At 65.0% G+C, this 22,755-nt stretch overlaps 3 protein-coding genes across 4 annotated transcripts in view; 1 reads left to right on the plus strand and 2 right to left on the minus strand.

Annotated features, from left to right (window-relative positions):
* Positions 1–2,654: 2,654 nt before the first annotated feature.
* On the minus strand, positions 2,655–13,678 carry TEPSIN (TEPSIN adaptor related protein complex 4 accessory protein). Its single transcript, XM_029056740.2, has 13 exons — positions 13,602–13,678; positions 11,748–11,820; positions 10,861–10,952; positions 9,159–9,252; positions 8,971–9,038; positions 8,750–8,816; positions 8,267–8,338; positions 7,241–7,453; positions 6,704–6,866; positions 5,684–5,800; positions 4,958–5,036; positions 4,020–4,154; positions 2,655–3,035 (listed from the first exon to the last, which is right to left on the minus strand). Exons 1-13 carry the CDS (start codon positions 13,644–13,646, stop codon positions 2,655–2,657), a joined length of 1,599 nt encoding a protein of 532 aa, XP_028912573.1. The 5' UTR covers positions 13,647–13,678.
* On the plus strand, positions 13,657–19,091 carry NDUFAF8 (NADH:ubiquinone oxidoreductase complex assembly factor 8). Of its 2 annotated transcripts, none has more exons than XM_003429188.5 (3): positions 13,657–14,132; positions 17,139–17,276; positions 18,844–19,091. In XM_003429188.5, the coding sequence occupies exons 1-3, from the start codon at positions 14,049–14,051 to the stop codon at positions 18,862–18,864; spliced, it is 243 nt and encodes an 80-aa protein (XP_003429236.1). In that variant the 5' UTR covers positions 13,657–14,048; the 3' UTR covers positions 18,865–19,091. The 2 variants fall into 2 exon arrangements, with proteins under 2 accessions (XP_003429236.1, XP_028912687.1); XM_029056854.2 differs by having other exon boundaries at positions 17,139–17,249.
* A 1,967-nt stretch (positions 19,092–21,058) lies between these two features.
* The window catches only part of SLC38A10 (solute carrier family 38 member 10), a 32,477-nt gene continuing 30,780 nt past the window's right edge, over positions 21,059–22,755 (minus strand). Inside the window, exons 18-19 of the mRNA XM_039911011.1 lie at positions 21,580–21,854; positions 21,059–21,496 (exon numbers count right to left, since the gene is read on the minus strand). Coding sequence (XP_039766945.1) covers positions 21,059–21,496; positions 21,580–21,854 — 713 coding nt within the window. The remainder of the gene's footprint in view (positions 21,497–21,579; positions 21,855–22,755) is intronic.

Genomic DNA, 22,755 nt, shown 5'->3' on the forward strand with positions numbered 1-22,755 from the left:
CCATCCCTTCACCGGGCCTCAGTTCCTTCGTCTGTCAGATGGGGATTGAGACGGTGAGCCCCAGGTAGGACGGGGACTGTGTCCGACACGATTTGCCTACTTCCACCCCCGCGCTTAGTAGAACGGTGCTCTGCTCGTAGCGTTTAAAAAATGCCACCGTTATTATTATTATAGCGCCTGGAACGTAGTAGGCGCTTAACAAATACCATAACAATTGTTATTACGGGGAACTTCCAGTCTAGAGCGACCGGTGACCACAACCCCACCCGACTCCTCACGGTGGGGAACTGGAAGCAAGGCCTCATTCCCCGGGGGGGGGGGGGGCGGGGGCTTCCCGGGATTGGGAAGGAGACCAAACCGGCCACGGGCAAGGGAGGGGGGCTCCACAGGAGTCAGTCCATCAATCCATAGTGTTTATTGAGCGCTTACCGTGTGCAGAGCACCGTACTAAGCGCCTCGGAGAGTACCACATCACAGAGTCGGGAGACACGTTCCCCGTTCGCGGAGGGCTTACGGCGGAGAGGGGGAAGACAGACGTTAATATAAATAAATTCCGTATACGGACATAAGGGGGGCTGACAGAGGGGGGAATAAAGAGAGGGAATCCAAGGGTGACGCGGGAGCGGAAATGAGGGCTTAGTCAGGGAAGGCCTCCTGGAGGAGATGGGCCTTCAGTAAGGCTTCGATCGGAGGAGGGAGGGCGTTCCGGGCCGGAGGCGGGACGTGGGCGAGGGGTCGGCCGTGAGGTAGACGAGATCGAGGTACGGCGATCAGGTTGGCGTCAGAGGAGCGGAGTGCGCGGGAGCAGGAGAGGAGCGAGGTGAGGTAGGAGGGTGGGCGAGCTGACGGAGAGCTTTGAAGCCGCCGGTGACGAGTTGCTGTTGGATGCGGAGGTGGGCGGGCAACCCCCGGAGGGCCTGGAGGAAACGTGGCCTGGACATTTTTGGCGGAAAAAAGATCCGGGCCGCAGAGTGAAGCCTGGACCGGAGTGGGGAGGGGCGGGAGGCCGGGGACCGAGGTGGCACAGAAGTGCTTGGGTGAACACGGTAGCGATTCGGATGGAGGGGAGAAGGCGGATTTTAGCGACGCGGTGAAGGCTGAACGGACAGGACGCGGGTTGATGGACGAGAGGATGATGCCAGGGTCGGGGAGACGGGAAGGACGGTGGCGCCGTCTACGGTGAGGGGAAAGGCGGGGCGGGGTTTGGGCGAGAAGATTGAGGAGTTCCGTTTGGGACGGGTTTCGTTCGAGGTGTCGGTGAGACACCCGGGTAGAGATGTCCCGAAGGCAGGAGGAAATGCGACCCCGCAGGGAGGGAGAGAGATCAGGGAGGAAGATGGAGGGACGGGGAGGGAAGAAGGGAGGAAGACGGACGTCGCAGAGGGAAGAAGGAAGATGGCGGTCGGGGAGGGAAGAGGGAAGGGGACCCAAACTGGCTGGGAGCTGGGCTGACGTCCCTCGGACTTCGGGCCCGCTCCGTCCCACCCGGCTTCTTCGTAAGCCCCCCACCGGCTGCCGGGGAGAGCTGGACCCCCTCGCTCTGGAGGGGGAAGGGCCACCGGCCGGCCACGTCCCTCGGCGGCGACGTCCACACCGGGTGACCTCCCGAACGCGGCCGGACATCCCGCGGAAAGCCTCGGACCGGGGCGACCTCGGCCGGGGGGGGGAAGCGAGGAGGATTCGGGGTCCCCCAGTACCGCGAGGTACCTCGTGTTCCCCCTTCCTCAAGCCTCGGCACCCGCTACGGCCCTAAGCCCACGGCAGTGGCCACAGCCCGGACGTCAGAAGGACCTGGGTTCTAATCCCGGCTCCGTCACTCGTCCGCTGTGTGACCTCGGGCAAGTGGCTCCATCTCTCTGGGCCTCGGTTCCCTCCTCTGCAAAAATAGGGATTGAGACCGCGAGCCCCACACGGGACGGGGACTGGGTTCCACTCGATTTGCTCGTATCCACTCCGACGCTTAGTACAGTGCCTGGCACACAGTAAGCGCTGAACAAATCCCCTCATTCTGGAAGGGCGGGGGGGGGGGGTGGCGCTAAATGCCCGGAGGCATCAGTCCGGGGAAGAGAGCGGCGTAGCCTAATGGATAGAGCCTGGGCTTGGGAGTCGGGAGAACCTGGATCCTCAATCCGGCTCCACCGCTTGTCCGCTGCGTGACCTAGGGCACGTCACTTCACTTTTGCAGTTCCCTCATCCGTAAAACGGGGGAGTAAGACCGCGAGCCGCACGTGGGACACGGACGGTGTCCGATTCGGTCCCCCGGCCCTTAGCGCAGTGCCTGGCACGCAGTGAGCGCTCAACAAATACCCCCGCCGGCAAAGAGCGGGGCCAAGACCGTGACCCGCCACGTGGGACGTGGACGGCGTCCGACCCGATCAGCTTCCATCTCCCCCGGCGCTCGGTACGGTGCCTGGCGAGCGCTTAACAAGGGCCGTGAGAAGAAAAGAAAAGCTCCCACCACCCGGGTGGGGCCGACGGGAAGGACGAAGGGGGATGGCGTGCAAACCCCAGAGAGCCAGCGGCGGGGCCGGAGACCCGGGGGGGCGGGTGGAGCCGGGCCACCCCCGTCGACTCCCTCCGGAGATGAGGACGCGGGCTGGGGGTGGGCGCACCCCCAACAGCGGGAACACAAGCCAGACCGCAGCACCACCGGCTCACACGTTTAAGAAGGGGAAGGCGGATCTGTGGGGGGCGGAGGGCCCGGGGTCTGTCCGAGGAGCCCCGGGAGCCGGCCCGGCCACCAGCTCCATCCCGGCGAAGAGGGAGGGTCCGCTCCCGGCGGGGTCCGCCGCCGGGCTCCCGCTGGACGGGTCCGGACGGGGGTCGGCCGGCCGCCCCTCCCTCGCCCGGTCTCCGGCCCCCGGGGGGGACGAGCCGAGGGGGGCCACCGCCCCCGGCGGGGAGGGGGCCGGGGGCCGCGGGGGCCGGAGAACCGCCTCGCCTTCGGCGAGGGGCGGCGGGGCGGCGAGCGGGTCCGCCGGGACCGTCGCGGAGGCGGGGCAGCTTCGGCACAAGGCCTCGAAATGCCGCAGGATCTGGGCCGGGAGGAGGGACGGAGAGAAAAAGGGGGTGAGGCAGGCGGGACTCCATTCTCCCACACTGCGGCTCAGAGCAGCACGGCCCAGAGGGTAGAACCCGGGCCCGGACGTCGGTGCTGGGCACATAATCCGCGCTCACCAAGGACCGTCATGCCGAACCGTACTTTCCAAGCGCTTAGCACAGTGCTCCGCACACAGTAAGCGCTCAATAAATGTGACTGAACGACAAAAAGCCGGAAGGGTCCGGATTCTCATCCCCGCTCTGCCCCTCGCCTGTCGTGTGACCTCGGGTCACTCCTCTAAGCCTCAGGTCCCCCTTCTGCAAAACGGGGATTAGGACCGGGAGCCCCACGTGGGACAGGGATTGCGTCCAACCCGAGCAATCTGTCTCTACCTCAGGGCTTAGCGCGGCGCCTGGCATACATATCTGTAATTCTACTGATTTATATTGATGTCTGATTACTTTCTCGATGTCTGTCCCCCCCGTCTCCGGACTGGAAGCCCGTCGTGGGCGAGGGTCGTCTCTCTCTATTGCTGTGTCGTACTTTCCAGGCACTTAGCACAGTGCTCTGCACACAGTAAGCGCTCAATGGGTAGTGGCTAGAGCACGGGCCTGGGAGTCAGAGGGCCCTGAGTTCCGATCCTGCCTCCACCACTCGTCTGCCGTGTGGCCTCGGACACGGCACCTGGTTTCGCCGGCCCTCGGTTCCCTCATCTGGAAAATGGGGCTTGAGACCGTGAGCCCCACGTGGGACGGGGACGGGGTCCGACCCCATTTGCTTGGATCCACCGCGGCGCTTAAGACAGTGCTTGGCACCTCGTAAGCGCTTAACAAATAAACCACGATCGTTCTCGTTAAATACGATCGACTCTGACCCCAGGGGACCTGTGGCCCCCGGCCCAGGCTGAATCGCCAGGTTGGAGCGGAGCCCGATGGAGGGGAGGGGTTGGTTGGGGACGGGGGGAGGGGTCTCCGCTCACCTTGGTGGCCTTGTTGGCCACCGGCCCGGGGCCGGCCTCGCTGAGCTGCTGCAGGCGCGGCCGCGTGACGAGGAAGAGCTGGTCCTGGGACAGCAGGTCGGAGCAGCCGACGGAGAAGATGGCAGCCAGGGCTCTCTGGGGTGGGCGCAAACAATCCACCGTGACGCTATTTTCTAAGCCCCGAGGCCCCGCCGAGCGCCGACGCTAAACGCCGGCCTAGACGCGATCCCGTCGGAGCAGACTCACTTCCGATCCCACGGTCTACGGGGGAGAGGGAATGGGTACTGGGGCTCCATTTTACGGAGGAGAAAACTGAGGCCCGGGGAAGTCAAGTCCTCTAACTCCCGGGCTCTAACCACGAGGCCACGCTCCTCCCATCCCCTTAGGGACACCCGTGAAGCATCCAATGACGCGAAGGGGGAAACCAGGGTCCTTTCCTCAGGCGTTGCCCACCTTGCCTGTCCCCCTCTGGGCCCAAGCCCTGAACCAGCCGTGTGGCCTAGCGGCTCGAGCCCGGGCCAGGGACTCAGGAGGACCTGGGTTCTAATCCCGGTCCCGCCACGGGTCTGCTGTGTGACCTCGGGCTAGACTTTGTTATACTATCCTCTCCCAAGAGCTTAGAACGGTGCTTCGCACACCGTAAGCGCTCAAGAGATACCGTAACCGGATGAAAGTCGCTCGACTTCTCTGGGCCTCAGTTCCCTCCTCTGTAAAATGGAAGCCACCCTCGCCGCCGGTCCCGACGTCCTCACCCCCGTCCCGAGACCCCGGGGCTGGGCCGCGGCGAGGCCGGGAAACCCCCTCCCCTCCCCGCCATCCTCCGGCCCCCGCGTCTCGCCCCTCTGCGGGGGGCAGGGCGCTGGCGGCCGGGGGGGCCGGGGGGGGGGTCGCGGGGTGGGCCGGGCCCGGCGCTGACCAGCCCGGCGCCGCCTTCTCACCATCTGGACGCTCTCGCTGGGGTCGCCGAGCTTCCGGGTCAGCAGCTCCAGCACGGCCTCACAGTTGAGGACGCCGCACCTGAGGACGGGCAGGAGCGGGGTGGGCGTGGGGTCCCCGGACCGTGAGCCGCCCCCTCTCCATCGTGAGCTCGGTGTGGACGGGAACGGGTCCGTTCCTAAACTGCACTCTCCCGAGCGCTCGGTACAGTGCTTTGCACCGAAGGGACGGTGGTAGTCTGGACTCCGGGAAGCCTCCCCCTCTCCCGTCGGGCCGCACCCCCCCGGGGTTCCGCGGTGCCGTAAAGAGAGGCTTCTGGGAACGAGCAGGACCGGGGGGAGATCGGAGCTAGTCGGGCTGGACCCGATCCCCGTCCCGCGGGGGGCTCACGGTCTTCGTCCCCATTTTCCAGGCGAGGGCACTGAGGTCCGGAGAAGTGACGTGACCCGCCCCAGGTCACCTAGCGGGTAAGCGGCGGAGCCGAGAGGAGAACCCAGGTCCTTCCGACTCCCCGCCCTGGGCTCCGGCCACGAGGCCACGCTGCCGGGCCCGAACCCGGGCCCAGAGGGGGACAGGCGAGGGGGTCGACGCCGGAGAGAGGACCCCGCTCTCCCGCTGTGAGCCGGGGGGAAGAGGCCAGCGACTTCCGCCTCCCGGCCTCCCGGCCTCCCTCCTCCCCGGGCCCAGAGGCGAGAAGCGGGGCCGCTGGAGGAGTCTCTCTCACTCACTCTTTGATGAAGTGTTGCGTCTCCTCCCTCGTCAGGAAAACGCGGGGGCCCCGGGTCACGCCGTTCACCAGGCTCTCCTCCTGCAGGCAGTCACTCAGGGGCGACGTGCCCTCTTCCCTGCCCGACGGCCAACCCCCGTGAGCCTCTGCTCCCGGAAGGAAGGCCATCCTCCTTCCCTCCCCGCAAGCCTCCGCCCGGCTTCCACGCTGGCCGCCCGCACCCCCGAGGGTCCCCACCCCGGGGAGAGGGAATTGCGGGGCCGCCTCTGGCCTGGAACGCCCTCCCTCCTCACATCCGACAGACGGTGACTCTCCCCCCGCCTCGAAGCCTTACGGAAGGCCCGCCTCCTCCTAGAGGCCTTCCCTAAGCGCCCCTTTCCTCTCCTTCCACTCCCTTCTGCGTCGCCCCGACTCGCTCCCTTTCTTCATCCCTCCCTCCCAGCCCCACACCACTTATGTACATCTCTGTCACTCATTTATTTATGGCTGTGTCTGTCTCCCCCTCTACATCGGAAGCTCATTCGGGGCAGAGACTCTGTCCGTAGCTTAGTGGCTACAGCCCGGGCGTCAGGAGGACCTGGGTTCTAATCCCCGCTCCTCCGCGTCTGCTGCGTGACCCGGGGCAAGTCACTTAACTTCTCTAGGCCTCGGTCACCTCACCTGGAAAATGGGGATTAAGAGCGTGAGCCCCATGTGGGCCAGGGACCGCGTCCAATCTGCTTAATCTGTATCTACCCCAGCGCTTAGAAGAGTTTTTAGCACACAGTAAGAGCTTAACAATTACCATAATTATTATTAGCTCTGTCCTCTCCCAAGCGCTCGGTGGCACTCAATAAAGACCGCCCGATCGACCGACAGACTGTCAGCTCACCGCGGGCAGGGGATGCGCCTCGCGACTCTGTTCCGTTGTCCTCTCCCGAGCGCTGAGTCCAGTGCTCTGCACACGTAAGCGCGCAGTAAATACGCCCGACGGGGGGTCCGGTGGGGAGGGGGCGGAGGGGGACGCCCCGGTCGAGCTCACCTCTCCCCGGCGTCACCCGGCTCCCTGCTGGCCCGCGAGTGGCCGTCGCTGCCCGAGTCCGAGGCCCGGCTCAGCGGCCCGTTGTCCTGCGAGGAGTCCTGGGAGCTGCGGCCGCTGTCCGTCTCTTCCCAGCCGCCCCCCGCCTGCCCGGGCTGGTGCCTCCCTGTCCAACAGTGTTTGACCTATAGTGGGTGCTTAACCAACACCGCGATTCTTACCGTCCCCGTGCCCTGCACCGGGGGGCACGGGGAAGCCTGCATCTGTCGGCTTACGGGGCAGAAAAGAACCGGGGAGAGATTGGGCGGGGGGGGGGGGCGCGTGCAGGCTCTGACAGTTCAGGGGCTGTGGACGATTTCTGGGGAGGGGGGCCTGCCTACCTAAGAGACTCTGACGGTTCAGGGCCGTGGACGGTTTGTGGGGAGGGGGCCCGCCAACCTGAGAGGCTCTGAGGGTTCAGGGCCGGGGAGAGCTTCTGGGGAGGGGGCACACGTGAACCTCAGAGGCTGCGGAGGGTTTCCGGGGAGGGGGCCCGCCCACCTCGGAGGCTCCGAGGGTTCGGGGCCGTAGACGGTTTCCGGGGAGGGGGCCGGCCTTGTCCAGCGGAAGGCGGCACCACCGGCTGGTAGGTGTCCTCCCCCAACTTGCAGTTTCGGGGTCCGGGGCGGTCCAGGCCTGGTCGCAGGGCTTTGGTGACCACCTCGGCCGCCTTCTGGATGGTGGACAGGAGGGTCTCGCTGGTGGAGCCTGGGCCTGGGGCGGCGGGGGAAGAAGTGGGGGGGCTGCGCGGCGGCCAGTTGTACTCACCGAGCGCTTACTGTGCGCAGAGCGCCGGACCAAGCGTTTGGGAGAGGACAACAGAACATTCTAACGGACGCGTTCCCCGCCCACAAGGAGCTCACGGTCTAGAGGGGAGGACTATCAGTTGGACACAGTCCCTGCCCCGCGTGGGGCTCGCGGTCTCAACCCCCATTTTACAGAGGAGGTCGCTGAGGCCCAGGGAAGTGAAGCGACTTGCCCAAGGTGACCAGTGGCGGAGCTGGATTAGAACCCGGGTCCTCCGGACTCCCAGGCCCGGGCTCTACCCACTAGGCCACGCCGTTTCTGTTAGTTCGGCGTGTGGCACTTGGTAGACTGTCAGCTTCTCGAGGGCAGGGATCACGTCTCCTAACTCCACCGTCCTCTCCCGAGGGCTCAGCACAGTGCTCTGCACACCGACCGGAAGCTTTCCGAAGGTAGGGATCGCGCCCGCTAATTCTCTCGTCCTCTCCCAAGCGCTCAGTCCAGCGTGCAGCACCCAGGAGACTGGAAACTCCCGGAGGGGGGGGGAATCGTGTCTTCCAGCTCTGTTGGACTCTCCCAAGCGCTCAGTCCGGTGCTTAGGAAGCACTCAGTAAATAGCCTCGGTGGGTCACCATCGCTCGGCGCCTAGTTCCACGGACGCCGAGGTGCCCCGACGTTCCTCGACCCAAGCGAGGGGCGGCCCTGGGTCCCGGCCACGACCCGGGGAGACCCCCACCCCTCCGCCCGCCCCCCCGGAGCGGGGAGAAGCCCGTGGGCGCTTACCAGCGTCAGCCCGGTCCCCGGAGTAGCCGAAGCCCTGGAGGGCACTGCCCGTGCCAGCCGAGGAACCCATGCCTAAAAATGATGATAATTATCGTATCTGTTAAGCGCTTACTTAATAGCGTGGTCTAGTGGAAAGAGCCCAGGCCCGGGAGTCGGGAGGTCCCGGGTTCTAGTCCCGCCTCTGCCACTTTTCTGCCGGTGACCTTGGGGTCCCCGCGCCTCAGTTCCCTCATCCGTCAACCGTCCACCGCCCCGAACCGTCACAGCCTCTGAGGTGGGCAGGCCCCCTCCTCAGTAATCGTCCACAGCCCCGTCAGAGCTATTTCTATTAACGCCCATCTCCCCTTCGAGCCCCCGCTGTGGGCGGGGGGATGTGTCCGGTGATCGTTCTAGGGTCCTCTCCCGGTGGCTTAGTCCAGTGCTCTGCGCACGGTGAGCGCTCAGTAAATATCACTGAGCGAATGACCGACCGAATGAAGTTACCTGGAGGAGGCGGGGGTCTGAAGGGTCCCGGAACCAAGGTGTCCGAGAACAAGGCGCTCGCCAGGTCCTGGAAGAGGACGGAGGGGGCGGGAGGCCTAGACTTCCCGGGGCCTCCCTCCCTGCTCCCAGAGGTTTCCGGGCCCCGCATCCCGCCGGTCATGCCCCCCCGGCGATGCCCCCCCGGCCCCCGGCGACGCCCCCCGGGCGTTCTGGAGGCTCACCTGGGCAGCCGCCCGGACTCTGAGGTACAAGCCGTTGCCGTGGAGGGGATCGGGTGGGCCCCCGAAGGCTGGAGGAGAGCCGAGAGCACGGGATGGGACGCCCGGGCCGGGACCCCACCCCGCCTCGCCCGCCCGCCCCTCCGGAGGACTCGGACCCGAGGGGGCGGCCGTCCCGAGGCCCGGCACACCTGTGGCTTCCTGGATGAAGGAGACGTTGCGTTTGAGCGCGAGCAGGAAGGGAGCGGAGCTGTGGCTGCAGAGGTAGAGCAAGATCTTCAGGGCCTGGGGGAGACGGGAGAGACGGAAGCGGAACCTCCGGCACCTATCGATGGCCCCCCGACGTAGATCCGCCCCCCTCAATTATCTCAGATGATTATCCATCATCCGGCCTAGCGGACACAGCCCGGGCCTGAGACTCAGGAGGACTCGGGCTCTCCTCCCGGCTCCACCGTGCTTTTGCTGTGTGACCCGTGTGACTTCGCTTCTCTGTGCCTCGGTCGCCTCGTCTGGAAGATGGGGACGAAGACCGCGAGTCCCACGTGATGACCTTGGGTTTTCTCCCGCGCTCACAACGGTGCTTGGCGCGCGGTAAGCGCTTAACAAGTACCGCTACTGTTACGATGATGATCCCCCTGACGGGTTGAGTCGGACTCCCAGGCTGCTCCTCGTGGGCAGAGAGTGTGGCGCTTCCTTATTCTGAACGTCCCGAGCGCTTAGAACAGGGTCCCACGGCTGGCGCTCGATAAATACGACACAACCGCACTGGCGTTTTGTCGCCGACTACGTGCCAAGCACGCACCTTGCTTCTTTCCCTCGCCAACCCGGCCCGCACGCTTCGCTCGTCTAATGCCCACTTTCTCGCCGGGCCTCCATCTCGCCCGTCTCGTCGCCGACCCCTCGCCCACGTCCCGCCTCGGGCCCGGAACGTCCTCCCTCCTCAGATCCCACAGACGGTGACTCTCCCCCCGCTTCAAAGCCTTGGCGGAGGTCCACCTCCTCCAAGAGGCCTGTGTGCTCGCTTTGGGCAGGGAATGTCACCGTTTATTGTCGTATTGGACTTTCCCTGGCGCGTAGCACAGTGCTCTGCACACAGTAAGCGCTCAATAAATGCACCTGAACGAATGACCAAACGAGAAAATAATGACGACGGCGTTTGTTAAGCGCAGATCAGGTTGTACATCCCTCCCTGTCCTGCACTGAGCTCCCAGTCTAAGGGTAATAGGTACCGAATCCCCATTTTGCAGGTGAGGAAACCGAGACTCAGAGACGCAGCACGGTCTAGGGGAAAGAGCCCAGGCCCAGGAGTCGGAGGACTTGGGTTCTGATGCCGCTTCTGACGCTTGCCTACCCGCTGTGTGACTTTAGGCGAGTTACTTCACCTCCCCGTGCCTCAGTTCCCTCAGCTATAAAACGGCGCTTGAATCCTGAGACTTGAGACCCCCACGGGGGGCACGGGATCGGGTCCGACCTGACGCCCCCTGAATCCACCCCAGCGCTCAGCACAGCGGACCTGGGTTCTAATCCCTGCTCTCCCAACGTGTCCGCTGGGTGACCCCGGCCGAGTCACTTCACCCCTCTGGGCCTCAGTTCCCTCATCTGTAAAATGGGGATTGAGACTGTGAGCCCCACGTGGGACAGGGACTGTGCCCCAGACCTATCGTGTGTTCACCCCGGCGCTTAGCACGGCGCCCGGCTCCTGGGAAGCACTTCGAGACCATTTTTTAAAATTCCGTTTTTAAAAGAGTGCCGTGACTCGCCTGAGGTGACCCGGCAGGCGCCCCGTTCTCCGCGGGGACTCCCGCAGCCGGGCCCGGCCTCCCGTCGGGGGCACCCCGGGCCGAGGGCGTTGGAGTCGGGGGGGGGGGGGGGGGGTCTCTCCCGCGCGCTTACCTTGAGCTTGACGTGGCACGAGTTACTCTGCAGACGGTTCAGTAGATAACCCAGCAGGCACTGGCTAATCCCTGCCGACTCGCGGGAGATTTCTGGAAGGGGGCCGACGGGGTTAGGGGAGGGGTCCCCCGGCCCCCACATCTCCGCCTCCCCCCGCCCCCGAGACGTCCACCCCACCTCCGGGTTGTCGGGGCAGCCGGAGCGGCCCTGGACCCCCGGCTCCTTTCGCCTCATCCTCCCCGGGGTTTATTTCAGCATCCGTCTCCCCCGGCTAAGCTGGCGGTCGGTCGATCGCATCTTTTGAGCACCGGACTGACAGAGCGCCGAACTAAGCGCTTGGGAGAGGACAAGAGAACGGACACCTTCCCTGCCCTCGACGAGCTTCCAGTCCAGAGGGGGAGACGGATGGGAATGGAAAGGAATGACGGATGCGGGCAGAAAGCGGTGGGGGGGGGGGCGGGGGATGGATAGAGGGAGCTAATCGGGGCGACGCGGGAGTGGGAGAAGGGGAGAGGAGGGTCCGGGAAGGCTTCCCGGAGGAGACGGGCCCTCGATGAGGCTTTGAAAGGGGCGAGAGTCGACCGTCGTCCCCGCCAACTCGACGGTCCAGACGTGCGGTCCAGTGCTCCGCGCACAGTAAGCGCTCGACGGACACCGTCGACCGAGCCAGACTCCGATCTCTCCCGAGCGTTTGGTCCAGTGCTCTGCGCCCGGCGAGCGCTCAATAAAGACCGCTGAATCCTCGGCTGGCCGACCGGGCCCCCCCCGAGTCCGATTCGGCCCCGGCCCCCGCTGCCCCCCCGAGGGGACCGGACCCCCCCCCCCCGCCCACCCGGTGCCGACGGCAACCGGTGCCCACCACCCCCCGGGCCAGCGGGAAAGGATACCGGCTATCTCCTCCAGCAGGTAGCCGGGGCACGGGCTGTCGTCGTCAGATGTCCCCTTCATCAGCGCTGGAAGCTGAAAGGGAAACCGAGGCCCGGTCACTTGAACGAGGGCGGGAGGGGGCTGGCAGACCCGCCCCCCCGAGAGACTCAAAGATTCAGTCCTTGTCCTCCCTCCTACTTGCCCCGTGGGGTACTTGCTGAACTTTTATCTGCCTCAGCGCTTAGTACAGTGCTTGGCACACGAGAGGCGCTTAACAGACACCACAGTAATCGCTACTGTTATTACGACGTCACTTCCCTTCCCAGAGAAGCAGCGCGGCTCGGAGGAAAGAAAACGGGCTTGGGAGTCAGAGGTCATGGGTTCAAATCCCGGCTCGGCAGCTGTGTGACTGTGGGCGAGTCACTTCACTTCTCTGGGCCTCAGTTCCCTCCTCTGTAAAATGGGGATTAAAACCGTGAGCCTCACGTGGGACAACCCGATCATCCCGTATCTCCCCCAGCGCTTAGAACAGTGCTCCGCACATAACAAGCGCTTCACAAACACCAACATTCTCATTATCATCATTCCCTTCTCTGGGCCTCAGTTCCCTCCTCTGTAAAATGGGCGTTCGATCCCTGCTCTCCCTCCTACTCGGACTGTGTGAGGCCCGGGGTGGGACCTGGTGAACTTGGATCCGCCTCAGCGCTTAGCACAGTGCTTGGCACACAGTTGGCCCTTCACAAACACCCCAGTAATCACTGTGACGATGAGGATGTCGCTTCCCTTCTCTGTAAACTGGGGATCCGGTCCCTGTCCTCCCTCCTACTTGCCCTGTGGGGTACTTGGTGAGCTTTTTTATCTGCCTCAGCGCTTAGTACGGTGTTCGGCACACGACAGGCGCTTAACAAACACTCCAGTAATCATGATTATTATTATGTCACTTCCCTTCTCTGGGCCTCAGTTCCCTCCTCTGTAAAATGGGGATTCAATCCCTGCTCTCCCTCCTCCTTGCCCTGTGATGGACCGGGTGAACTCGCTTCTGCTTCAGCGCTTAGTACAGTGCTGGGCACATAATAAGCGCTTAACAAACACCCCAGTAATCCCGATTATTATGATGATGCTGATGTCACTTCCCTTCTCTGGGCCTCAGTTCCCTCCTCTGTAAAATGGGGATTCAATCCCTGCTCTCCCTCCTCCTTGCCCTGTGATGGACCGGGTGAACTCGCTTCTGCTTCAGCGCTTAGTACAGTGCTTGGCACATAATAAGCGCTTAACAAACACCCCAGTAATCCCGATTATGATGATGATGCTGATGTCACTTCCCTTCTCTGGGCCTCAGTTCCCTCCTCTGTAAAATGGGGATTCGGTCCCTGCTCTCCCTCCTCCTTGCCCTGTGATGGACCGGATGAACTCGCGTCTGCTTCAGCGCTTAGTACAGTGCTGGGCACATAATAAGCGCTTAACAAACACCCCAGTAATCTCGATTATGATGATGATGATGCTGATGTCACTTCTCTTCTCTGGGCCTCTCAGTTCCCTCCTCTGTAAAATGGGCACTCGGTCCCTGCTCTCCCTCCTACTTGGACTGTGAGCCCGGGGTGGGACCTGGTGAACCTCAGCGCTTCGCACAGTGCTTGGCAAACGCCCCCGGGATGGTTATGACGATGCTGATGTCACTTCCCTTCTCTGGGCCTCAGTTCCCTCCTCTGTAAAATGGGGATGCGGTCCCCGCTCGCCCTCCTGCTTGGGTGGGACCCGGGGCGCCTGAGCGCTCAGTACAGTGCTGAGCACAGAGTAGGAGCTGCAGAGACCCCCCCCCCCCACAGCGATTATTATCACGATCGGGGGAAAGGCCACCGGAGGCGGCTACTCACCCGCTGCAGGAAGCTGAGCCGGTCCTTCAGCGGCGGCGCGGCCATCGTTGCCCACTTCCGCCCGGACCGGCCGCTCCTTCCCTCCCCGCCCCGCCTCCCCGCCTCTCCTCCAATCCCAGAGCGCCTCCTCTCCCCCCCGCCAATCGGCGCGCCGCTTTCCCTCACCACCCCGAAGCCGGCTCCCCGAGGAACTGCGGGCCGGGGTCTCCGAGCCAATCCGCGCTCCTCCCGGCCGGGGAGGGCGGGACCCGGAGAGCGCCGACCAATAGGAAGCCCGCACCGGCCGGCCCGACGTGCGGACGGACCAATCGGCGGCGGGCAAAGGCGGGGCGCCCAAGATGGCGGCCCCCGGAGAGGCGGACCGGAAGGGGGCGGATCCAAGATGGCGGCGCCCGGCGGAAGGGGGCGAGCCAAGATGGCGGCCCCCGGGGCCCGAGCGCTTCGCCCATGTCGGGGAGCGGGTCGGTGTGGAGCCGGGTGCGGGGGCGGCTCCGGGCCTTCCCCGAGGCGCTGTCCGCCTGCGGGGCCGAGGTGAGCGGGGCGGCAGGAGGCAGTGAGGCCTGGCGCGGGCAATAAAGTCATGCAATCCGTCGCGTTTAATATTATCATTATTGTGATGGTGTTTTGTTGAGCGCTTACGAGGTGCAGAGCACCGTTCTAAGCGCCGGGGAGAGAGAGACAGGGGCATCAGGTGGTCCCGCGTGGGGCTCCCATTTTTTTTTAATCCCCATTTTTACGGGTGAGGTCACCGAGGCCCAGAGGAGTTCATTCAATTCATTCATTCAGTAGTATTTCTTGAGCGCTTACTCGGTGCAGAGCACTGTACTGAGCGCTTGGGATGAACAAGTCGGCCACAGAGAGAGACGGTCCCTGCCGTTGGACGGGCTTACAGTCTTGCGACTCGCCCAAGGTCACGCAGCAGACAAGTGGCGGAGCCCAAGATTAGAACCCACGACCTCTGACGCCCAAGCCCGGGCTCTTGCCACCAAGCCACGCGGCTTCTCCGAACATTTAATAACGTTGGTATCTGTTAAGCGCTGACTCTGTGCCGAGCACCGTTGTCAGCGCTGGGGGAGACCCGGGGTCATCGGGTGGTCCCGCGGGAGGCCCCCGGTCAATCCCCATTTGCCAGATGAGGTCACTGAGGCCCAGAGAAGTGAAGTGACCTGCCCCACGGTCACCCGGCTGACGAGCGGCAGAGGCGGGATTCGAACTCACGACCTCCGACTCCCAAGCCCGGGCTCTTGCCACTGAGCCACGCTGCTTCTCATTTCTTCCACCCTGTGCGAAGCGCTGGGAAACGACGGTTCGGCCGGGAGGAGAGGCCTTCCCCTTAATAATGATGATAATAATGTTGGTATCTGTTAAGCGCTTACTACGTGCCGAGCACCGTTCTGAGCGCTGGGGGAGGCACGGGGGAAATCGGGTCGTCCCACGTGGGGCTCGCGGTCTTCGGCCCCATTTTCCAGATGAGGGGACCGAGGCCCAGAGAAGGCAAGTGACTCGCCCACCGTCACCCAGCCGACAGGTGGCGGGGCCGGGATCCGAACCCATGACCTCTGACTCCAAAGCCCGCGCCCTTTCCACTGCGCCACGCTGCTTCCCTGCCCAGCCCCGGGTGCGAAGCGCCTACCGTGTGCCGAGCGCTGCAGGCTGGCCCACCTGGGGGCTGACGGGCTTCGTCCCCATTGCACAGATGCGGTCACCGAGGCCCGGGGCGGGTGACTGGTCCGAGGTCACACGGCATCTGGCAAGGGAAAGGGAGAACAATAATAATAATGTCGGTATCTGTTAAGCGCTTACTATGTGCCGAGCACCGTTCTGAGCGCTGGGGTAGACACGGGGGAATCGGGTCGTCCCACGTGGGGCTCACGGTCTTAATCCCCATTTTACAGATGAGGGGACCGAGGCCCAGAGAAGTGAAGTGACTCGCCCACAGTCACGCAGCCGACAGGTGGCGGGGCCGGGATCCGAACCCATGACCCCTGACTCCAAAGCCCGCGCCCTTTCCACTGCGCCACGCTGCTTCCCTGCCCAGCCCCGGGTGCGAAGCGCCTACCGTGTGCCGAGCGCTGCAGGCTGGCCCACCTGGGGGCTGACGGGCTTCGTCCCCATTGCACAGATGCGGTCACCGAGGCCCGGGGCGGGTGACTGGTCCGAGGTCACACGGCATCTGGCAAGGGAAAGGGAGAAAGACCGGGAGCCCCGGGGGGGAGGGGACTGAGGATGGTTTGGGCTCAGCGCTTGCTCGCATCCTAATCGGGGTGGCATTTGGTAAGCGCTTACTACGTGCCGAGCACCGTGCTAAGCGCCGGGGGCGGATACGAGGTCATAATAATGATCATAATGGTATTTAAGCGCTTACTACGTGCCCAGCACCGTGCTAAGCGTCGGGGGCGGATACGAGGTCATAATAATGATCATAATGGTGTTTAAGCGCTTACTACGTGCCCAGCACCGTTCTAAGCGCTGGGGGCGGATGCGAGGTCGTAATAATAACCATGATGGTATTTGTTAAGCGCTTACTACGTGCCGAGCACTGTTCTAAGCGCTGGGGGGGATACGACGTCATGATGATGATAATAATAATAATGTTGGTATCTGTTAAGCGCTTACTGGGTGCAGAGCACTGTTCTAAGCGCTGGGGGAGATACGGGGTCATCGGGTGGTCCCCCGTGGGGCTCACATTTTTTAATCCCCGTTTTTACAGGTCACAGAGGCCCAGAGAAGTGAAGTGACTTGCCCACGGTCACACAGCAGACAAGTGGCGGAGCCGGGATTAGAACCCGTGACCGCTGCATCCACTGTACCATGTGGATCCAACCTATGAGGTCGTAGCTACCCCAGCGCTTAGTACAGTGCCTGGAATACAGTAAGCGCTTATCAAATACCGTAAAAAGGGGGACGCCAGGTGCCGGGAGCCCCCTGCACCCTCATCAGTCAGTTCATCCGCCACTGTCTCTGGTGTGAACCCGGGCAACCCGACGACCTTGTGTCTCCCCCAGTGCTTAGCGCATAGTAGGCGCTTAACAAATACTGTAACCATCATCATGTCACTTAACTTGGCTGCGCCTCAGTTCCCTCATCTGTGAAATGGGGAGTGAGACCGTGAGCCCCACGGGGGACAACCTGATCACCTTGAATCCCCCCCCCCCCCCCCCCCCCCCCCCCGGGCCGGCGCTTGGAACAGCGCTCAGCACATAGTAAGCGCTTCACAAATAGCGTCGAGCAGCAGCGGGGCGCAGTGGAAAGAGCCCGGGCTTGGGAGTCCGCGGTCGTGGGTTCGAATCCCGGCTCCGCCGCTTGTCTGCTGTGCGTCTTCGGGCGAGTCGCTCGGCTTCTCCGGGCCTCGGTGGCCCCATCTGCGAAATGAGACCGTGAGCCCCCCGTGGGAGACGACCCGGTGACCCCGCATCTCCCCCGGCGCTTCGACGGTGCTCCGCGCGTGTGAAGCGCTTAACAAATACCGTCGTCGCTTCCTGAGGGCTTCCAGTGTGCGGGGCAGCGTACTGAGCGCCCGTCACCCCCTCCCCACAGGCCGCCGCCTACGGGAAGTGCGTGCAGGCCGCCACGGGCCCTGGCGGGGATCTGAGGAAGGATGCGTGCACCAAGGAATTCGCCGCCTTGCGGGCCTGCTTCGTCGCGGCGGTGGGTAACCCCCCAGTCGATAAGAATGTAATTATTGCGGTATTTTCTCCCCCTCTGATGACAATAATGCGGCTATTTGTTAAGCGCCTACCGTGTGCAGGGCACTGTTCTAAGCGCCGGGAGAGATAACGGGGTCACCAGGTTGTCCCACGTTGGGGCTCACGCTTTTGATCCCCGTTTTCCGGATGAGGTCACTGAGAAGTGACTTGCCCACAGTCACACAGCTGACGGGGAGTCGGGATTAGAACCCGCGACCTCTGACTCCCGACCCCGGGCCCTTGCCACTGAGCCACGCTGCTTCTCTGACGACAACGACCCGCCCTCCCCGGCCCCGCAACCGATCCTAAATGGCAACGTCCTCCGCCTGACCCTCTTTCTACGGTACCTGTTGGAAGCGCTCGCTCTGTGCCAGGCGCCGTTGTCAGCGCTGGCGTAGACACAAGCTAATCGGATCGGGCACGGTCCCACCCGGAGCCCACGGGCTTCGTTCCCATTTTGCAGGCGAGATAGCCGAGGCCCAGCCCAGTAAGGGGACCCGCCCTCGGTCACGCGTCGGACGAGTGGCGGGGCCGGGATTAGAACCCGGATCCCTCCGACCCCCGGGCTCTATCCCTTGGGCCGTTGGGGTAGACGCGATTCCCACCCGCCAGAGGCTCACGGACCGGAAGGGAACGGAAATCCCAGTCCCGTGCCCAGTTCTTGAGGCTCTCTTCCCTTCCGGCGATCGGTCGTATCGCCGGAGCGCCTACGGTGTGCGGAGCGCTGTACTGAACGCTTGGGAGAGTGCAGTGTAACAGTAAACAGTCACACGCCCCGCCCTCAGGCTTCCAGGGAGGGAGGGGGAGACGGACACGAATAGAAAGAAAGAAACGAGGGACGGGGACCTAAGGGATAATAACGATGTCGGTACCCGTTGAGCGCTCACTAGGTGCCGAGCGCCGTCCTGAGCGCCGGGGGAGGTACGGGGGTCATCGGGTTGGTCCCCCGTGAGGCTCACCGTCTTCATCCCCGTTTTCCAGATGAGGTCACCGAGGCCCCGAGAAGCGACTCGGCCGCAGTCGCCCGGCTGCCGAGCCGGCGTTCGAACCCATGACCCGTGACTTCCAAGCCCGGGCTGTTGCCACCGAGCCACGCTGGGAGCGGGGGATGAATAAAGGGAGCGGGTCGGGGCGCCGCAGAAGTTCGGATTTCCCGGAGTCTGGAGAAGGGGCGTTCCCGACCGAGCTCCCTTTTCCCATTCCCTCCTGGGTCACCCTTTGGATTCGTTCCCTTTCCCCGTCCCTCGGCCCCACGGTCCTTCCGTCCGTACCTGATCTGTTAATCCGGTCGTATTTATCGAGCGCTTAACTCTGCGCGGAGCACTGTACGCTAAGCCCGGGCTAGCGCCCTAGCCCGGAAGCTCCTCGCGGGCAGGGAACGCGCCTGCCGACTCCGTCCTATCCTGCCCTCTCCCGGGCGCCTCGTCCGGCCTCCCGCCCACAGGCTCGGCGCATAGCGAGCGCTTAAACACCGGGACCGATCATTAGCAGGCGCTCAATAAATAGGACCGATTGACAGCCGATCACCCCCCCCTCCGCGCACGCTCTCGTTCCAGGCGAAGACGCCGCCGAAGTGAAGCGTCGGGATGGGCTCTCCCTTTCCGGAATCCCGGCACCCGGGCGGCCCCGGACGTCTGAAGATGCCCGGGACGTCTCCTTAGAGGACGGGGCGGAATTGGGGGCCGGGAATCCCCCCTTCCTCCGCCCTCCCCCTCGGTCGAATGCCTCGAGCCGGGCGTTTTAGTTGCACGGACTTCCGCGCCGGAAAAAAATAAAGTGACCGGCGCGACTGGGCGCTTCTCGGGCTTCTTTTTTTCCTATTTTCGTGGCATTCGGGGATTTACTATCCGTCGCAATTATTATAATGGCAAGCGCTTACTATTCGCCCCCCGTTGGGGGTAGGTATTCGGTTGTATTTCTCGAGCACTTCCTCTGCGCAGAGCACCGCGCCACGCGCAGGAAGCGCTTCCTTCCCGGTGGGAAGGGCCGCCGGGAGCGTGCGGAGGACGACGCTCGCAACGGCGGCATTTGCTAAGCGGGGTAGGGACCGGATCCAACCCTCTCACGTCCACCGCAGCGCTTAGCGGGGCCCCGGGCAAATAGCCGGCGCTTCGCCGACGCCGTAATTCCTATTCTAATCGCTACCCCTCCGGAGGCAAAAGTCCCGATCGAAACCGACGCGGTCCACGCCGGGAATCCCAGATTAAGGAAAGGCGAGAGAGACGCGGAGTGCGGAGGTCGTCTGTAATAAATATAGAAGGGGGGGGGGACGGGCGGGAAGCGTCTACCCCGCCGTCAGCCGACGATCGTCTCTGGAGGGGAATCCCGTCTCTTCTAGGCGTCCCCGTTGACTGACGCGGAAAGGGCCGAAACTCCTCCGGCATCCGCTGTCGCTGAAGTTGGAGGTGGGGCGGCCCGGTGGAAAGAGTCCGGGCCCGGGGGGGGGGGGGGGGGGGGGGCGGCAAGAGAGTTATTCACAAGCCCCGGGGGGCGGGAGACGGGGCGAGGGTCCTAAGGCGGACCGCTCCTCCCCTGCCCGTCTCTGAGGAACGTGACGGATCCGTCGCGCGGGCTCCTTTAGGTGACGGGTCGGCGGGAGGGGATCGCAAGAGGGGGATCCCGACGCCCACCGCACGGCTCGGCGGGGACGGGAAGAGACCCCCGGGGTGGTGCAGCGGGAGGGGTCTCGGGACGGACTTCGGGGTCCCCGAGGGGCCCCGGGCATCTGCCACCGGCCGCTCTGAACCAATATAACGGAGGGCTCCCCCCGACGACGCCACCCCCGTCCTTGGGAGGATTCTCGGAGCGGGGAGACTGACGTCTGAATGCCCCCAAGACGCCACCCGTGCCTTCGGGGTGTTTCTCCGGGGGATGGGCCGTCACCCGGGGGCCCCTGCCCTCCGGACCCCGCGGCCACCGCAGGCTGCGACAAGAAGCGACGCGGAGGCGGAGCCGGGGGTGCGGAAGGCGGCCCGTCGCCCGTCTCACTCTAGTAGTCTCTCGTCTCCCGGGCGAGCCGAGCCCCCGCCGACGGCGGCCGGCTCCCGAACCGGCGGTCGGCCACGGCGGTGACGACGGTCGTAGAACCGACCCGGCCCGCCGCCTCGCTCTCGGGCGTCTTCCCTTTCGATCCGGCGCGGGTGTCGCCTCGATCCCTCCTTCTTCGGGGTCCCGGGCCGTACGGCGAGAGGATCGAGGGGCGTCGCGTTTGGCGGTCGGGGGGAAGGGACAAGGCACGACGGGTGGAGAGGGGAAGCGGAGGTAGGTACGGATCCGGGAGCGGGTGGGGTCCGGCCGACGGTCCCGTCTCCCTTCACCCGGCCCCGAACGCGAAGCGGATGGCTGGCAACCGCCGGGAACTAGCAGCCGGCACCTCTCCCGCCACGGGGGCGAGGGAGACGGGGTTTTTTTGGCCTGAGGCGGAAACCCGGGAGGAGACGCCCCGGGCCCCGAGGGAGAAAAGAGCCGGGGTCCGATCCGGGCGAGTCAACTGGCCGGAGAGAGTGCGGCCGGGGAGACGGGGCCTCGCCCCGAAGACTCTCGAAGGACAAAACGGCCGCGGGCCGGCGACCCCGCGGAGAGCCGGAGAGGACGGGGTGCCGGGCGCGGCCCCGTGGGGGGAGGAAGGGAGGGGGGAGACCGTTGGCGACGGATCGATCCCGGGGCGGGGAGGGCGGCCGCCCCGGGCTCCGGCGGGCCCCTCGTCCCCGGGGCGGCCCGACGGACGGGGTCCGCTCCGGGGCGACGGGTCCGAGGTCCCCCGGCCCCACTCTAGGCCTCCTCCCGAGCGGGCGGCAGCTGCTTCACCTGGCGGCTGCGGACCACGGGAAGGGCGCCCGCGAGCTCCCGGTGGAGCCGCTCCTCCAGCACCTCCCGCAGGTGGTCCGCGTCCACCGGGGCCAGGGGGTCGGCCCCGGGCGCGGCCAGGGCCCGCCGCCTCCGGCGCAGGTCCGACTCGGGCTGCGGCTTGGGTTCCCGGGCCGGCCGCCTCTGGGCGGCCCGGCCCGCGGCCTCGGCCTCCGCCCGGCGGGGGGCCGGCCGGTCCGGCGCCGGAGATTCTGCCGCCGGCTCGGGGTCGCGGCTCCCCCGGCCGGCGTCGGCCGGGGGGTCGGGCTTCGGCCCCGCGGCCCCCGCCGCGGGTCCCGGGGCCCCCGTCTCCCTCCGGGCGGTGGCGGCGGCCTCCCCCTCGGCCCCGACCTCCCCTCTCCCCTTCCCCCCGGGGCGCCCGGCTTCGTCCGACGGGCTCCGGCCGGCCCCCTCCCCGGCCGCCGGCGGCCCCCGGCGGTTCCGGCCCCCGCCGCCGGTTCCCGGTCCCCGCCCGGAGGGGCGTCCCGGGCCGGCTCTCCGTCGAGCCGGGCCCCGTGGCGGCCGGGCTCGGGCCCGGGCTCGGTGACGGCGCGGTCCCCCGGGCCGGCCGGCTCCGGCGGCCCGCCGCCTCCCTCTTCGGGGTCCGGGGGCCCGGCCCCCACGTCCGGCTGCGCCGGCCTCTTGGCTCCGGCCCCGGCCTGCGGGTCTCGGACCTCCGTCTCCTTACTCTGGGGCGGGAGCGGTCCGGCCGGCCCGTCGGCTGTTGACGGAGAGAACCCGGGGTCACGCGGGGCGGCGGTGGGGGCCCGGAGGGAATCGGGCTACCGGGAGCCGAAGCGGGGCCGGGCGAGCCTCCCGTGGGCGTCCCGACGGGTCGGCCGGCCCTCCCGAGCGCTCAGTTCCGTGCTCCGCGTAAGGGAAGCGCACGATAAATACCGCTGACGGAATAAGAATGATAACCGTGGTACTTGCTGAGCGCTTCCTATGTTCCGGGCCCTCTACTGAGCGCTGGACCAGACACGCTAATCATTATCCTCGTTATTAACCACCATCATCGCCGTATAATAATCCCCCCTTCTCGACCGTGAGCCCGCTGTCGGGTTGGGATCGTCCAGCGCTTAGAACAGTGCTCGGCGCATAGTAAGCGCTTAACGAATACCAACCTTATTCTTATTTCCAAGGGCTCGGGACAGTGCCCCGCGCACTGTAAGCGCTCGGTAAGAACGACCGAATGAATAACAATAATAATCAGTCACCGTCGTCATCGTCGCCGAAAAACAACTGCTATACTATAAGGACCTTAAGGGAAGCCACGTCTCCCCCAGGTTTGGCTCCGGAAGTGCTCCCGGAGGAGGCGAAGCCGACTTTAACAGCCGGCGTCTGTTTCACCGTTCTCTCGTGCGTTCCGGCGTATTTACGGAGCGCTGACCGCGCGCGGGGCACCGTGCTGAGGGCTTGGAAAGTCCAATTCGGGCCCGGACAGAGACCGTCCCTACCCAAGGAGGGGCCCGAGGTCTAGAAGGGGGGAGACGGACAACAGAACAAGTAGAGGGGCGTCCATCCCGAGCGCTCGGTCCGGGGTTCTGTCCACGGTGAGCGCTCGGTAAATACGCTCGACCGCCTGACCCATCTGGGACGGCGGGGGCCGGGGGGGGGGGGGG

This window comes from Ornithorhynchus anatinus, unplaced genomic scaffold, assembly GCF_004115215.2.
Source record: "Ornithorhynchus anatinus isolate Pmale09 unplaced genomic scaffold, mOrnAna1.pri.v4 scaffold_264_arrow_ctg1, whole genome shotgun sequence".
Classification (NCBI taxonomy): domain Eukaryota; kingdom Metazoa; phylum Chordata; class Mammalia; order Monotremata; family Ornithorhynchidae; genus Ornithorhynchus; species Ornithorhynchus anatinus.